At 40.3% G+C, this 24197-nt stretch overlaps 1 protein-coding gene across 1 annotated transcript; it reads left to right on the top strand.

The window, feature by feature from the left end:
- On the top strand, positions 15004–22175 carry LOC18785188 (uncharacterized protein At2g38710). Its single transcript, XM_007218340.2, has 5 exons — positions 15004–15401; positions 16448–16567; positions 17978–18092; positions 20643–20736; positions 21642–22175. The coding sequence occupies exons 1-5, from the start codon at positions 15298–15300 to the stop codon at positions 21845–21847; spliced, it is 639 nt and encodes a 212-aa protein (XP_007218402.1). The 5' UTR covers positions 15004–15297; the 3' UTR covers positions 21848–22175.

The raw sequence follows: 24197 nt of genomic DNA, 5'->3' as shown, positions 1-24197 counted from the left end.
ACTTTATTTTCTCAATTTTTAGCTTTCAGAAGCAAGTAATTGGTTTTCAACGAAAATATGACTTTTTGGTGGAGTTTGAGTATGAGACCATTGAAGATGAAAGCTAAGATCTTGAAGATGACTATGGAATTTTTCTAGAATTTTCGGAGAAGCCAATGGGAGCAGTCTTTGAAGTTAAGTCAGCATAAGATGTAATCCTATCAAAACTGTGCTGCTGTGGAAGAATGACTATTTGAAGATTTTTCTGATTTTTCCTCAAGGAGTGCGATATATTGCTGGAAAGATAAGCCAATATCTTCAATTTACATATTATTGCTGAATTTTATTGGAGGAGGAACAACCCCAAACATGCGTGCAAATTAATTGGCGTGTTATCCCAGTCAAAGTAAGAAGAGGAGTCAATTACTTACCCAGGGAGTTTTCTTATTTTACCTATCTATTGATTGCTGTTTGATGTTGGATTCTTAATCACTGTGCTGAATAACTTGGTTGAATATCTTGACGCTTGATCACCATCTAGACTTTTAATTGAGTGAATCGAATGCAAATTAGAGTAAATACCATACTTAATTTGAGGCTTGCTTCTTGTGATTAGGATTTGTAATTCGTCTAGAGTAAATATCATACTCCCAGAATTTACATGCTTGTTGGATGCTTTCACTCATCTTAATGAGTTTCTATGTGTTGATATTTGACCTAAATACCATAGGAAAATTTCATGTAGGAATATACAAGTTAGCCTAAATACCATAGGTATTTCATGAAAAAGGAAAACTAAGTGGCGACATCAATTGGTTAGTTAATATGTAGGTGAATAAGAGGCTAGATCGGATTACTAGTGGTGAATTCATTGCCCTAGTGCTTTTATCAATTTGAATTTCTCATCCTTGTGTTTCGTGACTTTCTACTTATTTTCTCTTTCAATTTCGTTGTTAATTAAATCATTCTTTCAAAAACACCTTTTGTGTTTACGTGAGTATGTTACGTGTTTAATTTCTTGTCTATATAACTATAGTAGTTAAAGTATTTTGTGAAGTAAATTAGGTTAGACTAATTGGAAGTTGAACTCAATCCTCATGGGAATGACCTTGTATTTGTCATACTATATTACGATTGACCTTGTGCACTTGCGAGTATACTTTGTGTTTAGACTAATCTTTATAATCTCCATTTTTCAAGTTGTCTAAAATTCACAAGTAGTTTTTGGCGCCGTTGTTGGGGATTGGCTTCGTCAACTATGATTTAGTTCAATCTTAACTTAGCTTTTCAATTTTTATTTTATTTTATTTTATTAATTATTTTTTATTTAATAGTTAGTTTCCGTTTTCTTAGTTTTTTATTTTATTTAATTTCCTTTTTTTATTTATTTACTGAGAAATTTTAGATTATTAGAATAGATTTGTGTTTCTTGTTTGTCTTGTTTATTAGGTTCGGCTTAGTGTATGAATGGTAGACGCTCTCAAGGTCAAGACCTCATACCGTTTGATCCTAAGATTGAAAGAACAGTTAGGAAATGAAAAGACAAATTCACTCACTCACTGGAACATCAAGAAGATAGAGGTTCCGTTGAAAATATAAACGAGAAGAGTGACAAGAACATTGGGGAACAACATTTAGCGCAAGAGGAAGCAATGAAACGAGCACAACCTGCTCGAGCTGTGAAGGAGCACTCCATCCCAACTCTTTCCAACACTCCATCATGTATTGTAGTACCAGAAGTTGAAGCAAATTCATTTGAACTTAAGTCCGGAATGATTCACTTGTTACCATCTTTCTATGGCAAGTCGAACAAAGATCCTAACATACATATTCGAGAATTTTTTGACATTTGTGACACCATCAAGATCCTAAATGTCTATGATGAAGTGGTTAGGCTGAAATTGTTCCCGTTTTCATTAGAGGATAGAGCCAAAGCTTGGTTTCACTCTGTTTGGGCCTAAAAATTGTGCGCAGCCTAGCCCATTTTTGAAACCCACGAGACATAAGCACAACTTGGGCTTGATTTAAAGAAACTGGGAGAGAAGCCCAAAATTGAGAAAGCCTAGCCTAGGACCTGTCAACCCACGAGAATAAACTTGGGCTTTGGAAAACAAAGAAAAGAAATCAGTCCACAGTCCCAGAACTCAACCTGGGCTTGGCGTGATCAAATGAAAAAGAGAAGAGCCCAAAATTGAACAAACCCAAGTGACTACCCGACTTTGAAAAGTCAGCAAATTCAACTAGTCACAAGAGAGTTGATGGGGAATTATTGAAGGTAGGCCTTATAGGAAGATTTCTCTAGTCTTTACAATCAAGAAAGAAGACCAAAATCCTTTTCTATATTCAAAAAAATTCTGCTCCAAAACAGGTGTCATTTCCAAGGGATAAGCTGACTATATTTTCTAAAGAGATTGTTCACCCGTCTTATGTTTGTTCCTGTGATGGTAGGGTAAAGTTTCCCATTGCCTTGAGAACCATTGACGGGTCAACAAGTCAACTTTCTTTAGTGTGCGAGCGTGCCACTATTAGCAATGAAAATCCTAACAGACCTCTAAAAAATAGATAACTTGTGCCCCAAGTTACTGACTTCTAAACAAGCGATTGTGAATTTGGGTGAGGAACATCTCCCAAGTAAGTTCTTTTCTTACCTCAGACTAGTGAGAACTTCACAATTTTTCACAGTATACAACTGGTAGTTCTGGCCAGAATAAATGATGAGAAAACGAACTGTTTCTAGGCAGAACTGCCTTTTACAAAACTCAAAAAGGAAAAACCAACTCTAGAAAGACGAAAAGAAGGTTGGACTTCCATTTTTGCCTGGATAGATGCTTCTAATCCGAGTTGGACTGGGTATGTCTACGCTGGACTGGACTGTCAACAACTTCAACTGTCAAGTTTCAGCTGTAAATCGATACCGACGTTTGAGTTTGGCAGAGCTTTAATCTATTTCAAGCCCTAGAAGGCTTTTTGAATGGGCAGAATTGCGGTCTCTTCAGTCTGAAGGGGGCAGAAGTGGCTGGACTCGAGGATTACTGAGCTGGAACTGCACTGTGGTACCTGTTCTACTTGATCAGGGCCCTCCATAAATTTATTGAGGTTTTCTACTTGATTGTCTGATTGATTGTCCTTTGCTCTGTTCACCCTTTCTTATATTTATAAGAAATGTTTTGGAGTGGGGGTTTCTAATTCTTTTAATAATGGGTGGCAAAATTCTCAAAAGATCTTTCATTTTTAAATGCAAAGAAAAAGGAGGTTTTATCAATTCTGACAGATAAGCCCTCAATGGTCAGTTCCTAAGGCAATCACTTCCCTGTATTTCTTGATAGGAAACCTAACCCTTCTTCTAATTTAACTGCTCTTGTAAGAGTTTTAAACTGTGATGGTAAGTTCGATTTTCCAGTTTCGAACAACTCTCTGCTTCCTACTTATCTCTTTTAGAAAACATAGTCTGCGTATCATTTGAAAATGGTGCCTTCTTTGGAGCAGAAAATATCTCTGAATATATAAAAGGGCTTTGATCTTCCGGTGGCAGAGTTTTCAGAGATGTCCTTCTTTTATACCTGCCCTTATTAACTCCTTATCAATCCCAGTTGGAATTGCTAACTTTCCCAAGTTAGGAGGTCACGTGGGTCTGCCTCTAACTTTGGGTTTTTTTCTTTTCTTTTAGTCATGCCAAGCCAGGTTCATTGTCATGGTTTTGATAAATCTTGGGCTGGGCTTCCTCGGATTTTGGGCCCTCGATTCCTGTTTATTTGCAAAGTTCAGACTGCTTCGGCCTTGTGGCTTGTTTTGTCTTTCTGGGCTCTTCAGTTTGGGCTGGGTGCACAGGATTTTGGCCCAAACAATGCCCCCTTAAATCTGAACTGTTTTGAAAATGGTTTTCGATTGAATTAATTGGCATTTAATGTTGTGGGTTAAGGCAAGTATGAGCTCTAGTCAACATATCTGCATTTGTTATATCCAAAGAATCCATATTTTCAATTTCTTCCCCTGGATGATCTACTAGGAAATTTGCTACAGCTTGTCCTTTGACAACTTTCTGAAGGACATATCTGAAAGCAAACTCTGTCAAAGCCAAAGTCCATTTTCCAATTCTGCCTCTCAACATTGGCCTTGTTAGCATGTATTTGATTGGGTCTGTCTTGACAATGAAGTAGATGGTGAATGGCAGCATATAGTGTCTTAGTTTCACTGCAGTGAAGTACAAGGCTAGACAAAGTCTTTCAATTGCAGAATATTTCCTTTCTACTTCTGTTAGAGTCCCACTCAGATAGTAGACTGCATGTTCCTTCCCTTCGTTGTTATCTTGAACTAACAAACTCCCAATGGACACTTCTGATGCAGAAACATAGAGTTTGAGCGGTCTGCCTCTCTTTGGTGGGGACAGAACTAGTGGATTTGAGAGGTAGTGCTTGATTTCCTCAAAAGCCTGTTGGTACTGTTCTTCCCACTTAAAAGTCTGTTCCTGCTTCAACCTTAGCAAGGAGGAGAAAGGCTGGATTTTTCTTGCAGAATTGGATATGAATCTCCTTAGAAAGTTAATTTTTCCTAGGAGACTCTGCAGCTATTTCTTGTTCCGAGGTGGTAGAGCTTCTATGATGGATTTTGCTTTATTTTTATCGATCTCTATACCCCTTTGGTGGACCAAGAAACCTAAGAAATGTCCTGCTTGAACTCCAAAAACACATTTCTTGGGATACATTTTTAACTTATGTTGTCTCATTCTTAGGAATGCCCTCTTTAGATTTGACACATGATCTCCTTCTTCTGGGGATTTAATCACCACATCATCTATATACACCTCTAGAGAATGCCCTATCATATCATGGAAAACAGAATTCATTGCTCTTTGATAAGTGGCTCCTACATTTCTTAAGCCGAAAGGCACTACAGTGTATTCAAAAATACCTATATGTCCCAGGCACATGAAGGCTGTCTTATGGATGTCTTGTTCTGCTACCATGATCTTATTGTATCCTGCATTGCCATCCATAAAAGATAGCATTTGGTTATGAGCAGCTCCATCTACTAGCATATCTGCCATTGGCATAGGATATTCATCCTTGGAGGATGCTTCATTTAGATTCCTGTAATCCACACAGATCCAACTGCCCCTGTTTTTCTCTTCAGAAGTGGCACAATATTGGCTAGCCAATCAGCATAAATGGCCGGTCTGATGAATCCTGCCTTGACCAGTCTTTCTATTTCTTCCTTGACTTTCGGTTCTGTTTCCATAGACATCCTTCTTCTGGCCTGTTTGATTGGAAGGCAGCCTTCTTTGATTGGCAGCTTGTGTTCTACCAATTTTCTGTCTAATCCAGGCATCTCATGATAATGCAAAGCAAAACAATCTCTAAAATCATGCAAAAGTGTAATGATTTCGATCTTGAGTGGTTCTTTCAACAGTGCACTAATGAAAGTGGGTCTTGGATCCTCTTATGTCCCCAAGTTTATCTCCTGCAATGGATCTTCCACTTCTGGTAAAGAATCATCTAGTGCTGCTGGTGCAAAATCTAATACTTCCTCCTGTAAACTCTCTTCTTGTCCCTCCGTGCTTTCATGGGTGAATTCTGCCATATTGATGGCTGGATTCTGCATAAAGAGCTTCCTTTCTTCCCAATATATCAACAATCTTTTTGTAATGAATCGGATTGTTGTAGCTCGATATTTTTCTTGTTGATTGGGACTAAACATCAGAGTTCTAGAGGTTTAGAACAAAAGGTCTATTCCAGTCTTCTAGAGAACTGGATAGACCATCTTCAATGAGTCTCTGGGCCGTGACACCATGGGGGCGGCCATTCTGGTTGACTCCAAGGAATGTGAAAGGACCAACGTCATCATGATAATACCTTGCCTTAAAACACATGGCAGAGAGCAGAAATGGTCGTGGATCGGCCTCCACTATCTCCATGAATCCTTCTTCATTCCAAAGGGCTAATTGTTGGTGCAAAGTAGAGGGAACACATAAGCTTTGGTGGATCCAGTCCCTGCCCAGCAATGAATTGTTAGTGGTTGAAGTGGTGTCTACCACAAAAAATGCAATCTTCAGCTCCTTGGTTCTAACTATGACGTCTACATCTAGGATCCCATGAGTCTTAGTGATGCCCCCAGCAAAGTTGGTGACAGTCAAACACATTGGAATTAGATCCTTCTCTGTTCTGCCCATCTTGCTCAGTAATCTGTGAGGCAGAAGATTAATGGCTGCACCTCCATCTACCATTACTTTGGGAATAGGGATTCCCCCAAAGTTTGATGTTATGAACAGCGGTCTGAGGTGATTGGCCATCTCTTTGGTTGGTTTGGAAAAACAGAACTGTTCTACAGCCAGTTTCATGGCAGTTCCACCTATTTTGGCAATAGGTGTTTGCTATTCCAGCGCCTCCTCTACTTCTACCAACCTGCACTCAAAACTTTCCTGGAAGAACACGTCTCCTTCCAAAGTGTTTTCCCGTCCTTCTGCTGCTCTGAATTTTTCTGGCAAGATGAACACCATGTTAATGCCTAGATCACCCTACAACAGGCTCTCCAATTTTGCACCAAAAGCCTTAGTTTCTTCATCTAGTTCTTCATCATACTCCATCTGTTCTTCCCCATACTCTTTTGTCCAATTCTCTTGTTCTCCTGTTTCGAGGAGCCCAGTCTGGTACTCTGTAGATGGTTCATAGTCCAACTACTCCTCTTCATATTCTTCAGTCCAGTCTTCTTGTTCTCCTGTTTCGAGGAGCCCAGTTTGGTCGTCTACAGATGGTTCATAGTCTAACTGCTCCTCTTCGTAGTCTTCAGTCTAATCTTCTTGTCCTTCTACTGGAATAGGTTCGGATTCACCTTGTATTTGTGGGGTTTCCAACCGATTGACTAAGGATGAGGGAAGATGGATAGAAGCTCTGTTTGGAGATTCTGTCTTCATCAGCTCTTGTGGCTGATATGTTGTTTGTTCTGCCTGAGTAGCAATTTCTGGACTTTGAACTGGTCTCTGAAAGTACCTGTGTGTCACCCCTGTTTTTGAGGAAGGTGCAGTACTGCCTTTGAACTCTCCTTTTCTGCATTCTGGTTAGCTCTAGAGTTGGTCTACCTCTTTTTCCAACAGAATACCATCTGCCTTTTATGATATTTGCCAAGGGCTTTTCATTTCCGGGCATCCTGATTGGTATTTCTTTCTTTGGCTGCTTGTCACTCTTTTGCTGCACTGAGCAGCCTTAGATAGTCCTTCTGTCTGCCTGTGTCTTTAGATGGGGCCAGAACCGGGCCTTGTTGGTATGATATTCCAATCCTGTCAAAAACGCTAGGTGTAGCTGATCCTGCCTGTCCAGAGTCACTTCTAACTCACTTTCACACTTGCACTTGCTATACAATACTACCTCAGTCGAAATGGTTGCCTTTGGCCTTTGACTAGTCTCCCTTGTGACTCTTCTACCTCTGCTGGAGCTAGCTTCTGTTACTGCTTTGTCTCTCTTCTGTTCTGGCCAATTTAAGTTGACCATATTGACTTGGGGTTGGGCAAAAGGATCTGTTGTAACTGAGGGAGGTTTCTCCGCCAGTTTTAGCCTTCCTGTTGTTATTCCTTCCTGTATGACATCTCTGAAAACAACACAGCTGTTGGTGGAGTGGTTCCAAGAGTTATGCCATCTGCAATACTATTTTCCCTTGAGTTCTTCTGGCTTGGGCAACCTATGGGGTGTCTCTATTACCTTCTGTAGCAGCATCTCATCAAACAAAGCATCAACCTTGGTTAGATCGAATGAGTACAACTTGTTCTGTGTTGGTTTGTTTGGAACAAACCCTTCTGTGAACGGTGGTGGCTTTGTAAGAGCCTTGCAGTTGATGGGATGTTTCAACTTTGTCATCTCTGCTACTGCAATTTCTCTTTCCTCTGAGCCTTCTGTAACTTCTTCTGATTCTACTTCAACCAGATGTACTAAAGAAGAAGGAGTTTTGTAGTATGTGCCTTGGAAGAGTTCCTTTTCTGTTGTTCTTCCCTAAGTAACTCCTCATATTTAGATGCTTTGTCTGCCAGTTCTGCCAGATCTCTAAACAGCATTTCATCAAATCTCTTTCTCATAGAGATTTTAAAGGCGGTTTGAGCCATCTGGATGAAGTGCCTTTCTTCCATAGGGATTCGGCATTTCATTTTGAGCTTCCTGAATCTGGTTATGAAGTCTTGAGCAGGCTCATCTTCACTCTGTTTGAGGGCAGCAAGATCATTGATGGTGACTTCAGGCTGGATCCTGAAATAGTAGTCATGGAAAACATTTTCCATTTGCTCCTAGGTTTGAACAGAATTAGCTGGTAGACTGGTGTACCAAGTGAAGGCTTGTCCAGAGAGAGAATTTCCAAAAAGCCTCAGTTTTAACAGAGGGTTGTTTTCTATGGCTATGCACTGGACAGAGAATCTGCCTATATGCTCAACTGATGAGGCATGAGGGTCTTCTCTGTTGAACAAGGTGAAGTTTGGCACTTTAAAACCCGAGGATAGAGGTATCTGATCAATATAGGCCGGATATGGCTTTTTGCAGGTGGGCCTTTCCCCTATTATGGCTTCAGGCTTCATCATCTCCCTGATCATTCTCTGAAGTGCCCCCATGTCATTTAAAGCATTGACAGTATGCGGATTCCATCCCTGTTCTGGCTAGTTATTCTCAAACCTGTGCTCCATTCTGAATGGCCTAGGCAGAACTTCCTCCCTGTGTCCTTCCTCTTCTTCAAAATCTGGATGATTCCTCCAGTTTGCCCTTGGTCTTTCCTATCATTGTTGGCAAAGGGGTTAATTCCCCATCTGCCTCTCCTGCCTCTTGCTAGTGGAAGGAATGGATTGAGGTCCATCCTTCTGGGTCTATAGGGTAACACAGCTGGTGCCTCAGGCAGAAATGCCAAGGGCTGATCACGTAAGGCCGCAGGTTGTGGAATAGGTGGAGTTCTGGTTGATTCTATGGGGCCTGGACTGGTGCAGGGACTTCTGGCCGAACTAGAACCTCGTGCTCTTGGACGGGAAGGGCTCCTCCCCTGTCTCACTTCCAGCCACCATTTCCATCGATCCAGGTATGCTTTCTCAACCTCTCTAGATTCTCTAGTTGTTGGTTGTGTTGGATAGGAGAAAGTTCTGAGTTTTGGAGGGTAAATAAGCGATTGAAAATCTTCCGTCTTTCGGCCTCCGATTCCGGCCACTTCCGTTGACTTTTTGGGGTAGGTCCAAGAACAAAAGTTGCTCCACTCTATGTGATGATCATGTAGATATAAGTTTTGACCGGCCGTTTGGAGATTTTTCGATTGCCAGAATCGCTTTGGACACCCACACGCTGCCCCCATGTGTGGCGGCGCATGGGCCACATTTTGGCCTATTATTGAGTCCTAAAATAATCCTCATGTCATTCCGAGCACAACGGTATGCTCGAATATGAATTTGGTTTCCGTTTGATTGTCGATCGGATATCGCATATAAGGTGTTATCCGGGTTCGATATGTTCGGACCGTTGGATCGACTCCAATTTAATATATGTTGATCTATGAATTCCTAGGATCGTGTAGGAATTCGCAAATCGTGAATCGGAGCCTAGGATGTTCCAATTTAATAATTTGAAGTTTAGTTTAACGATAACTGTCCGATTGTATGATCGCGAGTGAACCGACCGTCTGATTTGAACCAAACTTACAGGGCATGTTTAATAAAGTGTGTTGAACCTATAGGAACTCTCGGATTGATAATTGGAGGTCGTGGGCCCCGCGGGTCAGGTTGACCCAATTTAGGAAGTTTGATCCTCTGTTGACCGTGAGTCTTCTGAGGTAGTTTTACCCTTCGAGAAGTGCTAAAACGACAGTGTGAACGAGGCTTGACTGTCTGTGAACTATATTGATTATGTTTGAATTGCGAGTTTATGTTAAAGTGTTTATGATATTCTTGGGAGGTATGATATTTGAAGTTAATCTTGTTACTTATTTATTTATTATTATTATGAGAATTATATCAGTATATGTTTGGATGATATTGGAGTATTCAAATGTTTATGAGATATTATGTAATCGCTTTTCTTTTCTAAGGATATTATACTGAGTTTGATTGTGAAGAGTGGGGAATGGATTGTTAATTGGTTTTCGATGTGAATAATAAATTAGTTAAGTAACTAAGAACATATTTAACTACACGTATATATATATATATATACACACTCAGTGGTTTGAGAATGACGAATTATAGACACTAGTTCTCAATAGTATGTGGTGTTAATCCAAAGGGAGTTGAGAACTAATTTTGGGAAGTTGAGAATAGATTTGGCAAATGGGTTTGTGAAAGCGGATTTGTAGAATAAGAGAAATTTTATGATTAATGTCAAAATATAGTTTTCAAACCCACCCGGGGCCCCCCCCCCCCCCCCCCCCCTCCCAGTTGCCTTCAAAAAGTTTTGTTATTTTTAATTATGCCCCACGAGTTTCGGGGACGCTTGAATCGTGTGGTGCGAGGATTGCAGCTCAGGTAGACTTGGTGTCTCCGAGGCCTGCGAGGAATGCGGCTCGGTTAACTTTGTGTTTTCGAGGCCTATGAGGATGGAACTGACAGGATACTTGGAATTGACAAAATATTATTGGAGTTGACGGAATGTTATTGGAATTGATGGAATGTTATCAGAATTGATGGAATATTACAGGAATTGACGGAATATGGATGGGGGTACGTCCAGGTGGAGAGTTTTCTAAGTCTTAAGGATTTTATACAAATCATAATTAAATCCTGAAGCGATGAGTTTGTTTTATAAGTAAAAGAGGAAAATATATGTTTCAGTTAAGCTGTTGTTATTGACATTAAGATTTCACTTGGTCAATGTTATTTTAAATAATTTTCTCTTTGTCCTCCCTAGGCAGTCGGGTCTCTCTCCTGCGCGGTCGCCTCTCCAGTGCTTGGATCTTCATTTTGAGCAATCTAACCAACAGGCTCAGGGTTCTGGTCCTCCATCTTGCTCTGCATGGGTATCTTCAGCATCGTCACCTAAAAAGCTCCATTTTAGGGAAGGATGCTTCTCCCCAACCTTCTCAATTAGATCAAAGTACCCCTCGACCCTCTAACTGGCAAGCTTCTCCTGGTACTCAGCCGATTTAGTGTAGTCCTTCACTGCATCATCATAGCAGAACCACAGCTCCGAGGCAAAGTCCAGAATCTTCTGATTGGCTTTCTCTAAATCTTTCTGCGACTTAGCTAGCTCTATGCCTAGGCCACGTTTGTCCTCAGCCAGCTTGTTCACCAACGACAACAGCTCGACGTTTTTCTTCATTCCGCCTCGATCCGACCACACACAAGCTCCAGCTCCTCCTCGACCTTTGCTTTCTCACCAATCGTCCTGCTCAGGTCCGCCACAGTCACCGCTTGCTCATCTCTCTTACCTTGGTCAAATTCCCGATGAGCAGCGACATTATGGGCGGCGATGAATAGCTTCATGGTGGCCTGCATTAAAGAACTAGTGCCAAAAAAAAACGCCAGAACCATGAAGGAAAAGGAAGCGCCAAAATACTTTACCTTCATCTCATCCTCCAGAGTAGATAGGGTCATGCCATTATAACCCATCTCCTCGGTGAACAGCCCCCTCGACCACATCCACTTTCGGCATCCGTTTAATCGCCTCCTAGTACGAGCTGATCACCAATTCTCCGTCCACCCACGGCTCCAAGGGACCACTGACGGGGTCCATGCTCGTCCTTTTACTGACCTCTGGAGTGGAGCTCATCTGCCTCTTCCTACTATCCCTCCTCGGCTCGTCTTCAACTCGCCTCTTCCCTGTGCCTCAGGGTAACTGCTCATCAACTCGCCTCTTTTGAGCTCCCCGAGCGGGACTCGAAACCGCACCAGTGGCCTGGCTCCGAACCACCGACATATGGGGAGACGCGCCCACTCAAGCTGGTTGCGAGCCTCCAGCCGAGCCTCTAGACGAGCCCTTCTTGGCCATCTTCATCAGCCGAGCTTGCATATTGGGATCATTTCGACTCGGCCTCATCACTTCACAAAACATGAAACAATTACGAATGTCAGCATTAACCACATTGACAGCACATGGCATAGAGCAAGAATAAACTCACCTGTTGAGCTAATCAGACCTTCGCTGGCAAGCAAGATGTCTGCGACTCTCTCGGTACTAGGTAGAGTAAGCACTTGGTTACCTTGCTCTTGCTCGGCCGCTGACAGATCGGCTCGCTCCAATTCAACTGCAAAGATGGCCACCCATGTCAGGCTAAATAACAAGTGCTCATATACTCAAAGGACCAGCCTGACTTGCCTACACCCTAAAAAAAAAAAAAACAACAAACAACCAACACAAACAAGAGGAAGAAGGCATAGGCAGGACAGGGCGTTATAAATAATCTTGTACATCAACCGGACTTGGCATTCTAAAGAGCCTCTGTATCCTCGCCCGCCTCTGCTCTGCCCCTTCAGGAAATTCCCACGCACCAGACGCATAGAACCAGTGTGGCTTCCATGTCTTTTGGGAAGAGGGATTGCTTTCGATCATCTTCCCCACCACACTCTGAAGGTAGTAAAAGCCGACCGGGTACGAATTTCTCTTCAACAAGAAATAATAAAGCATTTGGTTTACGGTCGGCTCAAACCTGTGCACCCGCCGCCACAATGCCTAAACACCTACCATGGTCTTTTACATGTTTGGGTTCATCTGATGTGGGGCTACACCAAGCCTACTAATCCAGCTTTGTAGAAAGGGGGATAAGGGCAACCGAACCTCCTGCTTCATCATGTCTGCACACAAGGTCACCCATCCTAAGGGGGTGTGCTCAACTTCTCATCTCCGATCGACACCCTAAGTTTAACAATGCTCGATATATCATACTCCGCCCTCAACTGATCTAATTTCTGCTGTTGGTGCTCGGGTGCTCATCGGCTGACCATCCTCCTTCTGCATGTTATATCTCTACGTTTGATTCGGTCACCCCACCCAAGCCTAGGGCCCTCGTACCTATAGTCCTCCCCTCTAACTGATCTTCCCCTTCTCCTTGGTCGGCAGGTGAACCGCCCTCGCTTCTCTCCCCACCCGACCCAGCTACGGCAACTGTTACGCCTCCCTAGTTTTTTCGGCCACTATCCTCACCACTCTGGTCGGTACCTTCTGCTTCCCCACCTCTTATCCTCCTTATTGCACCTTGGTACTCAAAGCTCCCACCAAGACCAATGGGCATGTCTTCACCCATCTAGTCGGCGACGTCATACATTTGATCCACCACCTCCACATCATCCCTATCATCCCTAAAAGCCGACCTGCTGCTCGTCGTATCTTGCGAATCTGACATATCTGATCGGCTCGACATTTTTTCTATCACTGTCCACAACACTTCAAACACAACCAAAGGGAGAAGGGACTCAATATAAGGATCAAAACATACCAAAACAAGAAAATTGAAGTACAAAAACACGCCAAACCCAGAACATCCCAGGAAACTCAAAAACCAAAAATTCCGAGTTGTGATTCTGAGAAAACATAAGGAAGAGGAAGGAAAGAACAAAGAAGAAGGAGAAAACTGACCAAAACTGAAGCTCTTCCTTGCAGTAGAGGCGCACCAGAGGAATTTGCTAGGAAAAATCACTCAAGCTCTCACACGGCAGCAATGGCAAGAAAATGGCGAAGGCTGGATGCTCCCTCCTCTTTTACATCTCACTGAAGCATCCCCACCGTCCATATCTTGCCTACCTCGGCTACGATGGTCACACGTGGAGCCACGCCAGCGCCCATCAGTCGAACCAACGGGACACGAACTGATGCGACTCCTCGCAGGCCCCGACGTTAGTAGCAATTAATACGTCGCCTGCTCAGCCAACCACTCGCTGCCACATCACCCCCACTCGAGTACCCCAAATTCAAAACCTGGAGCCAACAAAATCAAAGGAGCCCTCCTCGGCTGTGAAATTGAGGGCTACCCGACCAGACTTATGCTAGTCGTGCCATTTAAAAAAGGCTCAGCTCACTCGAAATTCATAATTCGGATAAACTCCCCACCCAAGATCTGCTCCTTAAGTTGAGAGTTGGGGGGCTATTGTTGATGGCTCGTACCATCACTGTGAGTCGAGCCTATCACAATTCATTACGTGGCCATGGAGCGTCGCGTTAAACTTACACCGACCCAACTAGAGGTACTACCCCGTGTCAACCAAAAGCCTCCTAGCCAAACCTGATGGGAGAATATGAATCAGCGATCGGGCATGTGAATACCGACTCGACCAAACAATCAGATATTCTGAGGGTACAATCGAACCCTTGTCGAATTAGCCACTCCCTCCGTCTAATGGACAACATGATGATGGGAAAGGATCAATTAATATACCTCACATCCTAAACTAGGTGTCGCCCTACGATTTACTTTTGGGTATCCAGCCTGGTGATGGGGGGGATCGATTAATGAACCTCACATCCGAACCCAGGTGTTGCTTTGTCACTCAACCCTTGTTAGGCAACATGATTATCAGAAGAAGCCATTGAATGTGGTTCTATCTCACTAGGGAAGAGAGGGATAAATATCTCCCCTTAAATATCTTTCCCTCCTTCTCCCCCTATAAATACCCAGCACCTACATTAGGACATGGGTAATAAACATTCTCACCTTGAAAACCCTACATCCGTTCTCTCCACTTTACAACTATTTCTGACTTAACAATCAGAGTTCGTTCTTATTTTGATAGTTGTTCAAAGTGTGCAAGTCTTTGACAAAAAGCACTTCACCCTGGAGATCAGGTATAGGCCTAGTCCTCAACCTAAGTACAGGCTATACAATACATGGGAAGGATACGCAGTTTATAGGGAGGAAGAGAGAACTGAGAGAGAGAGAGAGAGAGAGAGAGAGAGAGAGAGAGAGAGAGAGAGCTTAGAGAGGAAGGAATAAGTGAGAAAAAAATGTTAAGTAGGCAATAAGTATATATTTATAAGTTATATTTGCGAAATGTGTGAATAAAAATGGCATTTACAGATTAAATACATACTTAGTGCCCCCTTAACACTTTTTCTCACATTGACCAAAAAAAACAAAACACTTTTCTCACTTTCATCAGGTTAGGCTAGACGTTGGCTGTATCCCGCTTCCTCTATTAAATTTGTTAGGTGGGGGGACCTCAAAACGATGCTCCATGCTCATTAGAAAACAGAGAGGAAAAAAAGCATTTCTCTTTTCTGCTTTCTTCTCTGTCGAATTCTCAATTATTTCTGCCTTCTGGCACCAAATCCTCTCTCTTCTGTAAAGAGGTCTCTTACTTTCATTCATTCTATAAAACCCCAAATTAGCGATCAAATACGAACGGATCATATATACCAAGTGACGATATAAGAATAATAATAAACGAAAATGGTGTCGGCGACGAAGGAGATGGTGGCTTACTGCTTCGACACTCTCCTTGCTCACTACAACAGCGAAGAACCTCCTGCCCCAGCCTTCGATGAGGGCCAACAGTACTCTATCTCTCCCCCTCTTTTTGTCTCTATCTCACAACCATACCACAAATACGCATGTTGATTTTATCAGTTTAATTAAATTAACTATTTCTAGAAATTGTGATGATGGCATGGTGTTTTTCTATTTTAAAGATTTTTTTTATTATTTATAATTTATGATTTTTCATGTGATTGTTGAAGTTTAAGTTAGCTCACCCATGCTTTATTTGGGTAATCTCCTGTATTGCCATTCAAAACAACTTTTATAGGGATGGGTTAATAAGTTATAAGTGTGGTGTTGGGAGGCCACCTATTGAACCCTCCTTGTTCAAAATCAGTCCTAGTTAAAAAGGGATAGGATATACATTTAGTTCCATTTTTGGTTGAGATCCGTTCTGATTATGAGAATGAACTTGTCTGGCTGTTCTTTAGATTTCTAAACATAAACGAGGATTGCTACAGGTGCAAGCATCTTCAATTTGTTGAGCAAAGGTTTCCTTGTAAGAGTGGATGAAATGCATCTTAGCTGTAAATATCTAATGTGAGGATGACCAGCAGTCCAAAAATTAGTTTATTAACTTGTCTTTGAACACACAACACAATAGACCCATCCATATATATGTACAATCTGTAAGTTCTCTAGATTTAAGCCACTGAAAGAAAGCAATGTTGGTTGCAGATAATGCATTGGTAATTGAAACAGTCCAGTCATGATTGAATAGTCCGTCAGTGACTGAAATATGAAGTAAGAAAGGTGATAAATTAGAAAACGAGAGGTCCTATGCACTACAGTTGTACTTGAACTAAAGTTGAGAAAGTAATAAAATATGAAAGAAGAGGCATCTAGTTGCAAGAATATGAAGCTTTCTACGCTCCCAATATAGGCTATTATGACAGAGAATTTAAAAGACCAGCACACAATGGCTTAAAACATCACCAAACGTCAAAAAAATCCGCACATCCGGATTTGAGAAAAACTGTATATATATTGATGTATGTCTTAAAAAGCAGAACCTTGATACTTTTGACTTTCTCATCTGATATTAACAATACCTTGGTCTCAGTCCATTGTTTGTTACTTGGAAGAAAGTGGTGAATGGTAGTGAGACTCGTTTGCGTGGATGCATTGGAACACTAGAAGCTCGTAGCTTGATGAATGGATTCAAGGACTATGCTCTAAACAGGTATTACAACAGATCATGTACTTTACATCTTGACCATTTCTGTATCATATGCGGTCACATAAACGCGCAGTAATGTGTCTGCGCGGTAATGTGTCTGCATGTTTTCTATATCTTCCTTTGTTATTTCAGATAAGTCTTTGACAGTGTGTGCATATGTGATATTTATATGTGTGTGCATTGTTTGTGGATGCTTGTGCATTTTTAATTTTATGTTTTCAAGGCAGGTAACTCTAAATTTTGTAAATCATGAATGATGTATCTGAATTCATACTTTATTTTTGCAAAAGCAGATTGTTCAATATGAACTATGAGGATACCATGTTTGTGTTTGTCTGTGCGTGCACATCTATGCTCCTATGGATTGAAGAGAAGTGCAATGGATAGATGGGCCAGAAATTTAGTTGGGATGGACCATATGTAGTGCCATTTAGCAAATTAGCAAAGAGCACATCAAAAGGATGGTCAAGTTTGTTACCTTGATGCCATCAGATTTAGTTATTAATTATTTCCTTCCCTTTTTATAGAACTAATCATTAAGCTAATCATTAAGGATTAGCATTTATACCTTGCTACGCTTAGTTGTTAAAGAAGAGGAAGTTCATGCATGCAATCTTGGTCGCATGATATCACAATGTCGAATCCTGCACTATATCTTTTTTGTATGATCCACATTCTTGATCTTTTTGGTATGGTCATACCACATTCTTGATGTTCCACAAGTGTTCTTCACACCACCGCCTGATAAACCTCTCAAGGGTGTGATGATGGGCATCACGTCTTGGTTTTTATCCACAAAAGAAAAAAGAAATGGAACTAGAGATTGGGGGCAAAGTATATTTGGTGCAGCTAAGTAATGGATGCACCTTGCTTTTGGAAGTGATAGGGCGCGTGCAGCAATTACAAGGAATTTTCTCTATGCTCGCTGCTTTTTTTTTTTTCTTTTTTCCCTAGAGGGAGAGTTTCAGTTATAAGGCCACTCCTTTTCAAAGGTGCCTTAATGTTTGCTTACTCAGACTAGGAGACTAGAAGGATAACTCTTATCCTAGTCTAATTAGACATATCCATTTTCCCCATTAGGATTACATAAGGGCATATTTGTTTAATCTAGATCAGATATATAAACGGGCAAAGTCACAAGCAATGCCACACCATGCCTAGCTGATATTGGCATTTTGAGGGCCCTAATCCTTGCAACTTATGGTATTGTGTCCCAACTCCTGGTTGGAGGTCCAAAATCTTTCCCTCGCATACTTCCAAACTAAAATTAATGCTCCTTTACCTGGTTTAAACTGCTCTTTTTTTTATTATATGTTATTTGTTATTTTCCTCAACTAATGCAGTGTCTTCTTTTCTGTTTTTTTTTTGGGTGTATTATATAGTCATTTGGTCCTCCTTGTTAATGTTCTGCAGTGCTTTGAAGGACCGTAGGTTCCCCCCAATACAACTGAAGGAATTACCTTATTTGGAATGTACAGTTTCCATTCTGACTGATTATGAAACTGCTAGCCACTACCTTGATTGGGAGGTATGTTCAAGTTCTTTATTGGGATATTTGTTAGGATTATTCTATGTATCTAGTTTATTATGCTTTGCAGTGATCCACTGCATGCATCGATTTCTTGTCCCCGATACTGAATAGGCGATTTCAATAATCTGTGTGAAATTTACCTGGGGTACGACAAGTGTGACTATATGTTCCTTTTAGCTTCTAACATATTGCAGAGATTAATTAATAGTAAAATGCCAAATTTCACTTTTGGTCCCCATAATTTAGTTGAGTTGCAATAAGGTCCATGTACTTTCAGTGTTTTCTATGTTGGAAATGTAATTCAAGATGCATCCACAATTACATCTTTTGCCTTGGCAGAAGTGGCATGTGCTGGTCACGTGTGGGAGCATTATTTCAGCCGTTTTGCTTGTTACAATATTAAAAAATTAAAAATTCATTCAATCACTATTCCCCTTATTTTCAAACCGTTAGAATGCTGGCCTTCTCTTCTAGTGGCTGATCCAGGATTGTAACCTCATAGGGTCATAGAGTAAAAGTGTCAAAATTTCTTCAAAAAGAAAATATACTAAAAAACAGAAATATAATACTTCCATTCATAATTCATTGAAAAACTATCAATACAAATTACAATTTTCAATATCTCATCTAACTCAATCGGTCTTGCTCTTGCACTTGAACTACTTGGATTAGACGAATTATCAATGGGTAATTTTCTCTAAAAGTTTTGTTCCATAATTCTACATATTAATTAATTCAATCAATCAATTATAAACTGATTAATTTGAATAACAATATCAATCAATATAAACTCTAATCCAATTATCCAAATAATAAAATTAATCAATAAATTCTAATCCATAAAAAACAGTACAAATAACAATCAATATAAACTCTAATCTAAATAACAAAATCAATCAATTCCCCTCCCCTCTAGTTTAGACCATCGCTTGTACTTGAAAAAAAAAATCAAACAATATCAATATCATACCAATAAATTCTAATTCATTACATATAACAGTTTCAATAAAATTATAATTCTTAACCCAAATAAATTCTAATTCATTACATTTATCCTCCTACTCACTTGATTTAGGCCAGAGTTTAGAACATTAATTTAGGATTTATCAATTTCTTTAAGATTATAAAGGATATATCAATTAGGGGAAGGGGTTTGGGAGGGTTAACTATCAGGTGGGGGTTGGAATGGGGAAATGATAGGTCTGTTTTTTATAATTTTTTTTAAGGCTTGGCCCAAAACGGTGTCGTTTGGGCCAGGTCATTTTAAAAAAAAAGCCTTGGCTAAAAGGACCTCTTTTTTCCAGGTGGTTTAAAAAAATTAGAACTAAAGCTGCTGCACACGAAGCAGCTTCTTCTTCTCCATGGGGTTGCTCCCATGGTTGCCAAGGGCAAAACCAGGGAGCTCCAACCAATACCCAGGGTTGCCATGGGGTCGTCTGCCCCATTGACCCCATGGTGGCTCCACCATTGTTCTCTTCACCCCATTGACACACAGGACCTGTTAAAATAACGAATGACTTGATTCACCCGTTGAGAATTTTAAAAAACTGAAGAAAAAAATTAATTACAAAAAAAAAAAAAAACTGAAAAAAAAAAAAAAAAAATCAACCAAAGAAGAGTTGGGGTAGTGTAGAAGGGAAGAAAAAGGAAAAAGGAAAGATATATATAATTACAAAATTTTCATATTCTTGACGGGTGATAACGGGTATTCGCGAATTCACACGACACGACTTGTTAGCTTAACACGTCCACCCATTTTCAACACGACCCATTAAGCCCCAACTCGAATACTTATTTTTTTGTGTGAATTTGTTTCGTGTACAATATTGCAAGGTCTACAAAAGACCTTACGCCAAATATAGGTCTAAATTGTATGTTGTATTACTTTCTATCCCAAGTTTTCTGTTTTATTTTTTAAAAATAATGTTGAATTTTTTAGCATTTTCAAAAGTAACAAGACTGAAATACTGTTACATGGTATGTTTCTTCTCAAAAAAATATATATATGTTACTTGTGACATGCAATTCCGTTAAGTAAATACACAGAATTATGGGTGTCTCCTTGAAATTGCAATGGTTAGCAATCTACAATGGAAAATTGGAACTATAAGGACCTTAGTGGAACTTGGACCAAACTACAAGGACCAAAAGTGATATTTGCTGTACTTTTAGATGGATCAACCACATATAGATGGACAGTTATTCTCTCATCTGGATGTCTGCATGTTATTATCGTGCAAATGCCATTGTAAACAGGGAAGAAAGCAGGGAGGCATAGTAGATAATTCATGGTGTCCGCACAATAATTACATCCGGACATCTGTATAGGAGAATTTCTATATGGATGGATATTTAATTATATATATTAATTTTGTAATATATATTAATTTTGTTATATATATTAATTTTGTCATATATATGACATATATTTGACAAGTGCTTCTCATACATGCTAAATATTGTAGCATGTATGAGAAGCACTTGTGATTTACTCTTTGAAAGAATTTCCAAAGTTTGGCTTGCCCTCTGAATTAATAATTATTGCAGATTGGAAAACATGGTATAATTATTGAGTTCACTGATCCTGAATATAGTACAAGGCGCAGCGCCACATACTTGCCTGAGATTGCTGCACATGAAGGTAATTCTTCCCATTTATTATTAGCCAAACACAGGGTTTTTTAAAATGCATGCGCAAAAAGTAAGTGTAATAGCCTTTGTTATTATTATTTTGAGAGAAGAGTAATAGCTTTGAAAATCTGGCGGTGTACCTTTGACACTGACCGTGAGTTTAAGATATTAAGGATTTAGAGCTTTGGATTTGGGTTTCAGGAAGCCTAGATACTACATTGAAAACCTAAACCCGAAACAGATTCCAAACAATAGAAAAATAACAGATGAAGTTAGCTGTGAATACAACTCAATCACAGTTGTTTGATGGTCATGCAATCACAATTGGGTTTTGTGAAAAAATACAATACAAATAATTGTTGGACCGTCGTTGTTCAACGCTATGAAAGGCCTTATGGTCCAAAATGATTCCGTCTCCTAATCGTAAACTTAAACAATTTTTCTACGTATGCTATGCCAAAAAAAGAAAATGGGTTCATTGTAGCACCGGAACTGAAAGTCTCTTCTGTAGAAAAAAAATTTCATCCGGAGGGGTTGAGTAGTAAATCATTTATTGGTCATGCAGTCACCTATTTCCTAATTTTTAATTTGCAGTTTCATGGTTTCTGTTGTTGCTCATCCACTAATTATTTAAAATTAATAAGTCTAAAGAGTTTAAGAAGTTATAATGTACATATTTTTGCCAGGTATTATAACAGAGTCAGGTGAGCTGAAATTTGAAAATATGTTTTGTAAACAACGCTCTTCTTTGAATACTTTCATTTTGAAGATAAGGTGCCATTTACAGCTAGGTTTCTTATGCACTTGAGGCAAGCTATGCGATTTGGGTTTTAGTGGACCATTAATCCAAATTTTCTATGCAATTTTATGTTTGGCTAAAATTTTGTTTCTTATTCTGGTCTGCCTCGGTTTCAGCTTGGACAAAAATAGAAGCAATTGACTCATTGATGCGGAAAGCTGGTTATAATGGCACCATCACTGAATCACTTCGGAAACGTATAAAATTGACCCGCTACCAGAGTACCTTATGTACAATGCACCACAGTGACTATGTTTCCTATGTTAAGGCAACCAGAGGCGCAGCTCCGTCTATTATTGGCGCTAAACCAGGCAGTCATTGACTTCAAAAATGCATTTTCTAAGTCAAAAAAGGTGTTTCCATCTGAACAAAAGAAACCTTGGTGGGAATGCATTTGTTTGTTGTTTCAGTCCAGACTGCAATAATGGTGACCTTAAATATAATTCTTCAAATTCATTTGATTTTGAAGAAAGAAACCAAAGAACACTTTTGAACTTGGGTTTCTCAGATTGCACTTCACATCATTCACGTTTTAATTCTTGTAAAATATTGTGACTCAATTTCTTTGTAATGCTTATCAACTGCATTTATGTCGCCTTCTGCCTGGTTACAAATGATAATTAATGCTCTTGTAAGTTAATTAGTAATCATCTGAATATTTTCGGACCAGAAGGCAGACTCCTACAGTTAGCTTAGATGGGGTACATTTTCCACCGTCATCATAAATTAGAATATCAGTAGTGCAATGCAGGTTGTGAGGTCGGAAGATGACCTCCGCTTGTTTGCAGGTTGTGAGGTCGGTGGCCGCCCATGGTGACAAGCGCCACTTTCTTAACCTTTGCTTGTTTCATATTGGAATGCAAGAATTTTTTGGAATTGTGCAATGCTAGCTGTTTTTGTTGCGGACCATGCCCTCTTGGCTCCTCCCTACTTGTCCTCATTGTACCGATATTATCCTCAACCTCACCAAGTAAGTCTCAGGGACATCGGGTGGAGCTGTTCTCTAGGCCGAATGCTCATGCCAGGAATTTTGGTCTGGTAACCGTTGGATTAAATTTAAAACATTGACTCGTTTTGATGAGCCGACTAACACGCCTTTCAAAAGTTGACATTTGTTAGTGCGAAACCTCTGGATACTTTACCAAAGCCCATCCTTGAGCTCGAACATTTTAGTTGATTTCTGCAAGCTTGAACTCTCAATCTTTGGCAAGTACTTGGAGGTCCCTTTAATTCATAGCAGAATCACAAAGGCCACCTATAGAAGTGTGGTGGACAAAGTGCAGCAAAAGCTAACCGTTGCTAAGTTTGCCTGGCAGAGCTACGCTAATCCAATTTGTGGCTGCTACTATCCCATTGTATACTATGCAAACCGTTAAGATGCCTGTAAGTACCTGTGATGAGTTGGATAAAATTAATAGGAACTTTTTGTGGGGCAGCAATGGTGACAACTCGAGAACCTACCTTGTCAATTGGGGTTCTGTCTGTATGAATAAGAAGAAAGATGGTCTTGGCCTTAAGCATACCGCTCTTATGAACCAATCTATGTTGGCCAAGGTTAGATGGAGACTATTGCAACAAAAAGATAACCTTTGGTCCGATGCTTTGACTAAAAAATACCTACAGGGGAATAGCTCGAGCATCATCAGAAATGAAAGGTCTATGTCTTCTTCCCCCTCCCCTACATGGCGTGCTATTGAACATGGTGTTGACATATTGAAAAATGGAGTGAAAATTAGAGTGGGCGACAGGTTGCACACCCTCTTTTGGACTGATTATTGGTTTGGTGATGGCCCTCTGATTCAGAGTGTTGAGGGAGTGGATGAAGGTAAACTCTAGTTGAAATTTGCTGACTACCTTGCTCATGGAACTTGGGATCTTCATAAGTTAAAGGAAGACTTACCCCTTGAGATGGTTGCCCATATCATTTGTGTCCCTGCTGGGTTATGTTGTAAACATGACTCACCTATTTGGAAACATACTTCTAATGGTTCTTTTAGTGTCAATCTGCTTACAAAGCTAACTGTAGGGACTTTTCCAATATGGATGTTAGCTGGGCCTTTATCTGGACTTTAAAGGCTCTCCTTGAAATTAAATATTTTCTTTGGTTACTCCATCAAGATCGGTTATTAATTAATGAACAAAGAGTCAGGCGAAGGATGACTCTGCATGCAAATTGTGACATTTGTGGTGCTCCTATGGAGAATGTGGATCATATTGTCAGGAATTGTTTAAGGACTTCTCTTGTTTGGCGCCAATCCTCCTTGCCTGTAAGTCTGAACTTGTCCTAGGATGCCAACTTGATTACTTGGGCTGGAAAAAATTTACAAAACTACACCTTATTGGGTTATGGGGTTATGTGGTCTACTTTGTTTGCTTTCACATGCTGGTTCCTTTGGAAATGGAGGAACAAGAAGATTTTTTATCATGGGTTTGTCTTCCCTCCCAATCCCAGTCACATAATTCTTTTGGCTGCTGCAGATTGGCAACATGCCAACACTGATCTTGCTCATAAACCCATCCACTCCCTAGCCACTCTATCCTAACAGTACCTTGCTGCAGGAGTGACTAAAAATAATATTGATGGTTGCCAAAATGGAGAGACTGGTCGTATTGCTGCGGGTGGTGTTCTTAGATCAAGCTCTGGGATATGGGTTAAAGGGTTTGCTGCTAAT

This window comes from Prunus persica, chromosome G2 (genome assembly GCF_000346465.2).
Source record: "Prunus persica cultivar Lovell chromosome G2, Prunus_persica_NCBIv2, whole genome shotgun sequence".
NCBI lineage: Eukaryota > Viridiplantae > Streptophyta > Magnoliopsida > Rosales > Rosaceae > Prunus > Prunus persica.
This window is presented reverse-complemented; position numbering and strand designations above follow the sequence as displayed.